This window comes from Dipodomys merriami, unplaced genomic scaffold (genome assembly GCF_024711535.1).
Source record: "Dipodomys merriami isolate MVZ:Mamm:240054 unplaced genomic scaffold, mDipMer1.0.p SCAF_1, whole genome shotgun sequence".
Lineage (NCBI taxonomy): Eukaryota > Metazoa > Chordata > Mammalia > Rodentia > Heteromyidae > Dipodomys > Dipodomys merriami.
The window spans coordinates 7,595,890-7,606,456 of NW_027202270.1; the positions used below are offsets into that span (position 1 = coordinate 7,595,890).

The following is a 10,567-nucleotide window of genomic DNA, read 5'->3' on the forward strand; positions in this document are numbered from 1 at the left end:
CAGTTGCTAATCACATCCTGAAATCAGTGGTGGTCAGGTGTGAAGAAGTGCAGCACATCTTGGAATTGATGAGGAAGATTTGTGAATGAGGAAGCAGAAGCTGAGAGAGGCTGGGTAATGTGGCCAGAACCTCAGAGCTGAGGCAGGCCATGTAGAGACTTCTTTACTCTTTGGCCAGGCTTCGTTCCTGATTGCTTTCCTCTCCTTGGCCTGCCTGCTCTCAGAAGCCAGTGTCCATCCACCCAGGCCACCACCAGAGTCAAACAAGAACTCTTTGAGACTTCCCCACTTCTCAGGGTCTAATTATAGAGACGGTTCTTTCTGCTGTCGCGTAGTTTTTGGAGGTGGTCAGTCAGAGGGGAAGCAGTGGGTGTTAGGGGTGGCTGTAAAATTGTGTCTTCCTCCCCCACAGCTCTTTGCTCCTCTACTTCTTCTCCTCAGAGACAGTACAGGGAGGGCTGCACAAGTCATTAATAAAAGCTGAGTTGGAGAACTGGTAGTGGCTGGGGGACAAATTATGTCTACTTCTCCATAGGCCTCTGAATCTTTCCTGTTAGAATGTGCTGCTCCTCTGATTCTTTGTGTGTGTGTCAGTCATGGGGTTTGAACTTGGGCCTGAGCACTGTCCCTCAGCTCTTCAGCTCAAGGCTAGTGCTACCACTTGAGCTACTGCGCCACTTCTGGGTTTTTTTTTTTTTCTGGTGGTTTATTGGAGATAAGAGTTTCATGGCCTTTCCTGCCTGGGCTAGCTTTGAACTGCGATCCTCAGATCTCAGCCTCCTGAGTAGTTAGGATTACAAGCGTGAGCCACCAGTGCCTGGCTCCTCTGATGCTTAATGCCACCCCTTCAGCCTTCGAAGTTCTGTTCCCTTTAGAAATGAGCTCTGTATCTCTTCAAAGAAGCTAGTCCCTCTTTACTCCTTCGGTGATGTAATGATTTGTCAGGCCCTCTGACACACAGGTGGTCTTGTGGCCACTTGTGAGGAATGATGGCAAGCCAACACCCACCATTTCTGTCCTTGCAGAATGCACAGCCCAGTGAGAGGCTCTCTTAGTAAAGTCATATGGCTCACAGTCATCTGGCTCACAGCTAAATGAATTCCTATCTGCCACACCTATCCACCAACCTAGCCAGCTCCTTTGATCTCTTCAGTCCCAGCTGCCCATTTCAGCATCAAATCACATTTAAATGCCCGGCATCTTCCATGCTAGAAATAGCCAATTTCTCTTTTCCTTCTCCTTCTTCTTCTTGTGCCAGGACTTGAACTCAAAGCCTCATGCTCTCACTCAGTTTTCTTGCTCTACGATTTGAGCCATACCTTCTCTGTGTCTATCTGTGTGTCTGCCTGTTTCTGTCTTTCTGACTCTTTCTTGGTCATATTATGGTTTGAACGGACCCTTGTACTTGGAAGCCAAACCATTTCATCCCAAACAACCCATGTTCTGACTGGAACTCTGACTCTTCTTTATTCTTGGGGTGACTGTAGAAGGGGGCCATTCATTTGGAATTGGCGAGTTACACCCTCCACACCTCCAAACACCGCCCTTTGATCCTGTTCTCCGCTAAGCGTCCCCTACATTGGGTAATTTCAATCTTCCCCTCCCAGTCACTCCCAACAGCATGGAACTCTGATTCCATCCCTTCCACATCACAGAAATGATTCACAAAGCCTCCAGGTACTGTGCTTGCACCTTATTGAGCCCGCAGGATACACTGCAGCCCTTCTTTGTGGTATCTGACACAGCAGCCTCCATCCTGCCATTCTTTCTGCTTCCCAGGAGCCTCTCACTGGCACTCTTCTGCCTTGTCTCCAAGACCCCACCCTGAAGGCTCAAAGGTTTGGCACCCTGGGCCCGCGCCCTCAACCCAGTGCTCTGCTGTCTCTCCCATTCTGCTTGTCCGTTCCCACCCACATCAGGATTTCTACCACCTCCGTGTTGCCAAGCCTCTAATATATGTCTTCAGTCCCAGCCACTGAGACAAAGGGTGGAAAAATTATTCTGTAACCAACGTGTGACCTCTCTAGCTGTTCTCATGGACACTGCCATGTGGCAGAGCACCGATTCCAAGGTCCTCAGGGTCAGGAGTGGGGCACCTCGGGGCTTCAACTCTGCTGACGTTACTCTAAGTCTGGTCACTCCTGACCATGACATCTGATCTCAAGGGGGTCAATTACATTTCTCCTTGAGATTTTGCTTAACAACAGGGACCATGTCTAGGTACCTAGAAGCCCCAGTGTGGTACCTGGAGCAGAGAGGACAGGAGTAGCCCCCTCTGAGCTCCTGGTATGATGACATGATCCTTTCCCTTATGTCTAGACTGGTACAGGAGGGATTTCGGTTGCTTGCAAACAGATGTAGTGTAATCACCACACTTGATAAAGGTGTTTGAATCAAACCGATATTTACAGATGGATGTCTGGTGCCCTGAGTTTTTATCCATCTGTGTTGACCTACCTTCTTGGTTTGTTTGTTTTTAATCAAATGGGATGAATGACTATCGGTCAGGATGAATTGAATCTGTAGGCCTGAGGTGAGACACTGAGCCTTCCCTGTATACACTACCTCTTTGTTGGAAATCTTATCAAAGACACAGTGGTTGGAGGTACCTTGTGGAAGGTCAGAGAGGGAATTCTGGGTCTTGAATCATCCAGAATCACCTGGATGCCTGGAAAAGGCAGGTTCCCAGGATGAGGCTGGGTGGTGCACAGTCCCCTTCTCTGGTTGAGGACCTAATACAGGGACAGGAAAGAGGGCCTGGCATATGGTGGTGGTCGTTTCCTTTACTTGGACAGCTAAGACACAGAACCTAGGTAGCATCTAGGGCTTAGTATGAAAGAGGAGAGGGGATTAGATCTCGGTTGGCAGAGGGACAGTTAGGGATAGGACCTGGCAAAGAGCACCCTAGATAGAACAGCATTCCAGATGCCAATAGGGACAGGAAATGGCTAGAGACATTGATCAGACTCCTTGCTTTGGCTGCCTTTGCCCCCATTCCTCTGCGGTGAACCAGAGCTGGGCAGGGTGGCTGCTTGTGCCACTGCCTGCAGAAGAGCCCCACCCTCAGCCTCTTACGCTGTGAATACTCAGCTTACAGTCATCTGCTCAGCAACACAGTTTCTGAAGGTCAGCACTGGGGACCTGGGTCAGCCCTCAGGCTAATTCTGCCTTCTAAGTCCAAGTACTAGACCTCTGGGTCCTGAGTCCTGGCCGCCTTTCCTCAGGGGGAGTTTCCTTTTGAATTCTCTCCTCCCAGGAGTCCTCCTTTGAGACAATCTCAGTCTTCAGGGATGGTCATATGGTACTAGAGGTATAAAGGCCCTGGGACCAGGGCCCAGCCTACTTCTGTTCTTAGATGCTCCTTGACCCCTCTGCCAATGTTCCACCACTTCCCGAAGGCCAGATCTGCAGAGGGAGGTAGAGGGAGGTGACATTGCCTTCTGGAGGGGTTAGAGCCTACCCCCACCCTGCAGAGTTCACTCCATGACCACTGGCTCACCCACCCCAGCGCCCCAGGACCTGATAGCCCCTGTGGGGTTTGCCTGGAGCTCACATCTGGTTGTGTCGAGTGGTTTGCTTCTGCCCTAACTGCTATCACAGTGGCAGAGGCAATGGTGAGCAGCCTTTTGCCAAGCCAGTGGGCCTTGATGAAACTTTGTGCCTGGCTGGTGAAGGCAGACTTCAGACAGCCTTTCCCCAGAGGCCTGAGCAAGAGGGAGGAAGGGGTGGCCTGCCGGGTTGAGGAGAAGAAGGGATTCCCCTCTCTCCCTCTACCTAGCTGTTGTCTAGCTTCTATCTGCCACCACTGATGGGGACATACACGCACTTACCTTGCTTTCCTCCCTGCCTCTCTGACTGGGCTGTCTGCTCCTTCCTAGACTGAGGGAGTCACTTCTTCTTTACTTCCATGTGGGATGGGGAAAGCACATTGGCTTGGAAAACTAACTATATAAAGTAATGCAGAACATGGACACACAGACATACAACCCCAGTAGGTTGAGACTTATGGCTACTTTTACCTCTATAGAAACAAAATGACACCTAGATGTGTGTGTGTGTGTGTGTGTGTGTGTGTGTGTGTGTGTGTGTGTGTGTGTGTGTGTGTGTGCGTGCGCGTGCCCCCACCCCCACCCTCTCCACCACCCCCACCACCCATTACTGAGGGCTTGAACTCAAGGCCTGTACACTGTCCTTTAGCTTTTTCCACACAAGGCTGGCAATCTGTCACATGAGGCACAGCTCCACTTCTGGCTTTTGGGCAGTTAACTAGAGATAAGAGTCTCATGGACTTTCTTGCCTGGGCTGGCATTGAACTGTGATCCTCAGATTTCAGCCTCATGAGTAGCTAGGATTACAGGTCTGAGCTAACAACAGCCGGCTTAGATTCCCCGCTGCCCCCCCCCCCCCCCCCCCGCTTAATTCCATTTCTGTAACAATTCCTAAACTTTCCCCCAGGTACATAGAATTGGGATTAAATTCTTATTAATATTTTTTTTCAAAATCATTGCACACTTTTCTATTCATTCTTTCTGTTCAAAGTTCTTACCAAAAAACCCCACAACCCCAATCTATTTTCTTTGGCTATTTGTGGGCAATCCTTCCTTTCTTCTCCTCTTTCAAGTTCCAGCATCCTGTGTCATTTCTGGACCACCCCTGTACCCCTACAGCTGTCCTACATATTATGGAGGAATGTGGGGGAGCTTCCTCTGGTCACCTGCTGTGGAAAATATTCCCCCTGAGACTCAATGCTTTGGAATAACCTGAGAAGCCAAGAGCACACCCCTTCCGCCCAGTTGCTCAGGGGTCAGCAGCAGAAAGGTCAACGGGATGCCAAGGGGTAGGCTGTAGTACCCCTATCCCCCGCCCTGGACTCTGCCATCTGCTCATTTGCACAGTAGGGGGGGGTGATGCAGAAATACATGACATTGCTTTGTATCTGCCTGGGTTCTCGTATTGATGGGGCATCTGTTGTCTGAAACTCATGGAGAAGACTGGAAGGGAAAGCAGAGTCCTCTGCCTCGTCGGGGCACTTGGTAGAATGACACAGCTCAGGCCAGACCCAGAGCCATGCTGACACAACTGGTCCCCGGCCTAGGAGCCTACATTGTTTTCTCCCTTACATTCACCTACCCCAAGTTTCATGGGAACCTGTACAGACCCCTCGGCCCTATAGCTTGTCTCTGGCACTCTTGAGAGGACAACTTTGGGACTTAGCGTCTAGATGATCCGTTCAAATCACTACAGAATACCCTGCTACTTCCAAGTTGTGTCATGTCTGACCATCTCTCTGATCTTCCTGATCTTCTCTGTACAATAGGGACCACGTCAAGTGCAGTGGCTCATGCCTGTAACCTCTATCTAGTTAGAGGATCACACCCTAAAACCAGATCCACACAAAGATGTGAGGAAAAAACCACCAAAAAACACTTAAAGCAAAGAGTGCCAGAGGTGTGGCTCTGTGAGAATAAAACACTCACCCAGCAAGCACAAGGCTTTAAGTCCAATCCCCAGAAACACATACATGCACACATAAATAGTACGCACACACACACAAACCTTGTCATAAGGTTTGGTGCAGATGAAGTAGGATTATGTTTGTAGGGTTGCCCAGTATGTAGCATTTATGTGGAGGTAGAGTTCTATGAAAATTCTGATCTATAGTGGGCCAGATCCAGCCAGCAATTTCTGCCTATGAGCCCGTGGTGCTGTAGAATGAGAAGAGAAATATGACCATCACATGGGAAAAAACAGAAGACAAAGAAGGAGCCAAATACGATGCTGGCTGCTAATGGGTGAATAAGATTTGAATGTGTCTCCCCAAATTCATGCGCATGGTCCTCAGTGCAGCAATAATGTTGGGTGGAACCTTTAAGAGGCAGAGCCTACCAGGAGCTGGTTAGGTCATTGGGAGATGTTACCCTTGCAATGGATTAATGTAGCTTTCACAGTTCCAGAAAGATCAGGCATGGCACCTGAGTTGCTCTTGCCTCACACCTTGCCAATCACTGTCCCTGGCAGGTGCTTCTTTCTATCTTTATGAGTTACATCCATTTCTTTGTTTCACAAAAGTCCAGCCTCAGCTACTTTGTAATAGCAACAGAAAATGAACTCAATCTCTGACCACAAATAAATTAGGGATTCATATAAGACAACAGTGGGGGGACTGAAAGGTAGAGGGGTCTTCATAGAGCAGCTAGAGCTGGGCTCTGATGGGAACGTCTTGTGGGTAAGTGCAGTCATTCTGAGCATGGCTGAGTTATGGCTAATTCAGACTAAGCTGGCTCAAATAGTGGGTTCTGAAAACGTCCTATTGTCCCAAAGGCAGAGCTTGCATGTGAAGCTAGTAAGAACCTACTATGTGATAATCCGATGTTTCTAGAACAGCTCCAGTTTACACAAAGCATCGTTGTGGGAAGCATAGACATGTGACTGGAGACCACTGTTAAATATGCATCTAGAGGCTTCCTGGGAACGGCTGGACAGAACTGAAAGCACACTTGTTTTCCTGTGATGAGAAGCCAATTTAGAATGCTCAGAACTGACCCAGGCTGGGTTTGGTATGGTCGTACTCTGTAATGTACTCTGTACGGCATTACTCTGCAATGTACTCTGTATGGTCTCACTATGCAATGTACTCTGTATGGTCTCACTCTGTAATATACTCTGTACGGCCTTACTCTGCAATGTACTCTGTATGGTCTCACTCTGTAATGTACTCTGTATGGTCTCACTCTGTAATGTAGTCTGTATGGTCTCACTATGCAATGTACTCTGTATGGCCGTACTCTGTAATGTACTCTGTATGGTCTCACTCTGTAATATACTCTGTATGGTCTCACTCTGTAATGTACTCTGTATGGTCTCACTCTGTAATATACTCTGTATGGTCTCACTATGCAATGTACTCTGTATGGTCTCACTGTGTAATATACTCTGTATGGTCGTACTCTGTAATGTACTCTGTATGGTCTCACTCTGTAATGTACTCTGTACGGCCTTACTCTGTAATGTACTCTGTATGGTCTCACTCTGTAATGTACTCTGTATGGCCATACTCTGTAATGTACTCTGTATGGTCTCATTCTGTAATATACTCTGTATGGTCTCACTCTGTAATGTACTCTGTATGGTCTCACTCTGTAATGTACTCTGTATGGTCTCACTATGTAATGTACTCTGTATGGCCATACTCTGTAATATACTCTGTATGGTCTCACTCTGTAATGTACTCTGTATGGTCTCACTCTGTAATGTACTCTGTATGGTCGTACTCTGTAATGTACTCTGTATGGTCATACTCTGTAATGTACTCTGTATGGCCATACTCTGTAATATACTCTGTATGGTCGTACTCTGTAATGTACTCTGTATGGTCTCACTCTGTAATGTACTCTTTATGGCCATACTCTGTAATATACTCTGTATGGTCTCACTCTGTAATATACTCTGTATGGTCTCACTCTGTAATGTACTCTGTATGGCCATACTCTGTAATATACTCTGTATGGTCGTACTCTGTAATGTACTCTGTATGGTCTCACTCTGTAATGTACTCTGTATGGTCTCACTCTGTAATGTACTCTGTATGGTCGTACTCTGTAATGTACTCTGTATGGCCATACTCTGTAATATACTCTGTATGGTCTCACTCTGTAATGTACTCTGTATGGTCTCACTCTGTAATGTACTCTGTATGGTCGTACTCTGTAATGTACTCTGTATGGTCGTAACTCTGTAATATACTCTGTATGGTCTCACTCTGTAATGTACTCTGTATGGCCATACTCTGTAATGTACTCTGTATGGTCGTACTCTGTAATATACTCTGTATGGTCGTACTCTGTAATATACTCTGTATGGTCTCACTCTGTAATGTACTCTGTATGGCCATACTCTGTAATGTACTCTATATGGTCGTACTCTGTAATATACTCTGTATGGTCGTACTCTGTAATATACTCTGTATGGTCTCACTCTGTAATGTACTCTGTATGGTCGCAACTCTGTAATGTACTCTGTATGGTCTCACACTGTAATGTACTCTGTATGGCCATACTCTGTAATGTGCTCTGTATGGCCATACTCTGTAATGTACTCTGTATGGTCGCAACTCTGTAATGTACTCTGTATGGCCATACTCTGTAATATACTCTGTATGGCCATACTCTGTTATGTGCTCTGTATGGCCATACTCTGTAATGTACTCTGTATGGTCTCACTCTGTAATGTACTCTGTATGGTCTCACTCTGTAATGTACTCTGTATGGCCATACTCTGTAATATACTCTGTATGGTCGTACTCTGTAATATACTCTGTATGGTCTCACTCTATAATGTACTCTGTATGGTCTCACTCTGTAATGTACTCTGTATGGTCTCACTCTGTAATGTACTCTTTATGGTCGTACTCTGTAATATACTCTGTATGGTCTCACTCTGTAATATACTCTGTATGGTCTCACTCTGTAATGTACTCTGTATGGTCTCACTCTGTAATGTACTCTGTATGGTCTCACTCTGTAATGTACTCTGTATGGCCATACTCTGTAATATACTCTGTATGGTCTCACTCTGTAATGTACTCTGTATGGCCGTACTCTGTAATATACTCTGTATGGTCGTACTCTGTAATGTACTCTGTATGGTCGTACTCTGTAATATACTCTGTATGGTCTCACTCTGTAATGTACTCTGTATGGTCTCACTCTGTAATGTACTCTGTATGGCCGTACTATGTAATGTACTCTGTATGGTCTCACTCTGTAATGTACTCTGTATGGCCACACTCTGTAATATACTCTGTATGGTCGTACTCTGTAATGTACTCTGTATGGCCATACTCTGTAATGTACTCTGTATGGTCTCACTCTGTAATGTACTCTGTATGGTCTCACTCTGTAATGTACTCTGTATGGCCATACTCTGTAATGTGCTCTGTATGGCCGTACTCTGTAATGTGCTCTGTATGGCCGTACTCTGTAATGTACTCTGTAATGCCTGGCCCTCCCTTACTTTTAGAGTCATGCAAAGCCTCTTTATTTGGAAAATAAAATAGTTCGCTATTTGTTGGGTTTTCTTAAAATTAAATATCCATTAAACTTGGGGTTGTGGTTGGGTAGGAAAATGGACAACTCAGGATAGGCAGCTGAAATATTTGGGGCTGACATGTCAGGATTTCTTCCTTCCTTTCTTCCTTCCTTCCTTCCTTCCTTCCTTCCTTCCTTCCTTCTTTCCTTCCTTCCTTCTTTCCTTCCTTCCTTCCTTCCTTCCTTTCCTCCTTCCCTCCCTCCCTCCTTCCTACCCTCTTTCTTTCTCTTTCTCTTTCTTTCTTTTCTTTTTTTCTTTCTTTCTTTCCTTCCTTCCTTCTTCCTTTCCTTCCTTCTTCCCTTTTTTCTTCCTTTCTTCTTTCCTTCCTTCCTTCTTTCCTCCTTCCTTCCTTACCTCTTCTTTCCTTTCGTCCTTCCTTCCCTCCCTCCTTCTCTTTCTCCTCTTCTTCCTTCCTTCCTTTCTTCCTTTCTGTCTTTCTGTCTTCCCTTCCTTCCTTTCCTCCTTCCTTCCTTCCCTTCTCTCCTTTCCCTTCCTTCCTTCCTTCCTTCCTTCCTTCCTTCCTTCCTTCCTTCCTTCCTTCCTTCCTTTTTCCTTCCTTCTTTTTTCTTTCTTTCTTGGGGTACCAGGTCCAGGGCTTGAACTCAGGGCCAGGGCACTTTCCCTGAGCCTCTCTTTAGGGCTAGCTCTCTACTACTTGAACCACAGCACCACTTCCAGCTTTTTTCTGAGTAGTTTATTGAAGATAAGAGTCTTGCAGACTTTCCTGTCCTTGTCTAGCTTCAATCGCAATCCTTAGATCTCAGCCTCCTGAGTCCCTAGGATTATGGGTGTGAGCCACTGGCACCTGGCATATGTCAGGATTTTTACAGCTCTCTTGACAATCTCAAAAACTGCTAGAGAAGAAGGCAAAATACTAACAGTGTTGACTACAGATGAGAGTGCAGCAGTACTGGACTTTCCTGCTCATTTTCCCCTCACATTTGGAGATGGTTAGATAAAGAGATGAGGGAGACAGACTGACCTCTAGGGAAAGAATGGGTTATGAGGAGTAGGTCTCCCCCCTGCTGGTCTTTTAAACCTCTGGCTAAGGTCACTTCCTTTTGTTTGCCTGGATCTAGAAAGTTTCCCTTACCTTGTCTGCATACTCATGGTTCTTCAAAACCTTACAGATCCAGTTGTCCACTGAAAAGCTCCTCGTTTCTGCTACCTTCCTTGGGGTCCTCCTCTGCCTCTTGTGACGTCATCATACTTAGCTTACTGGACTTTCTGAGGCCTGACCACACCCTATCTTGGCTGCCATAGCAACAGAACTGCTGGCCTTAAATGAGGATGAAGGGTGGAGGATGGGGATGGGATACTTTTTTGGGGAAGGTGAGCAGTTCTGGGACTTGAACTCAGGGCCTGGGCTTTTTTGTTGAAGGCTAGTACTCTACCACTTGAGCTGCAGCCCTACTTCTGGCTTTTCTTGGTGGTTCGTTGGAGATAAGAGTCTCATGGATTTTCCTGCCTGAGCTGGCTT

The 10,567-nt window shown here is 46.5% G+C and overlaps 1 protein-coding gene across 1 annotated transcript in view; it reads right to left on the bottom strand.

Annotated features, from left to right (window-relative positions):
- The window catches only part of Cab39 (calcium binding protein 39), a 105,818-nt gene extending 95,536 nt beyond the window's left edge, over nucleotides 1-10,282 (bottom strand). Inside the window, exon 1 of the mRNA XM_070015110.1 lies at nucleotides 10,181-10,282. Within this exon, the coding sequence (XP_069871211.1) occupies nucleotides 10,181-10,197 (17 nt within the window). The 5' untranslated portion in view covers nucleotides 10,198-10,282. The remainder of the gene's footprint in view (nucleotides 1-10,180) is intronic.
- Between the last annotated feature and the right edge of the window lie 285 nt (nucleotides 10,283-10,567).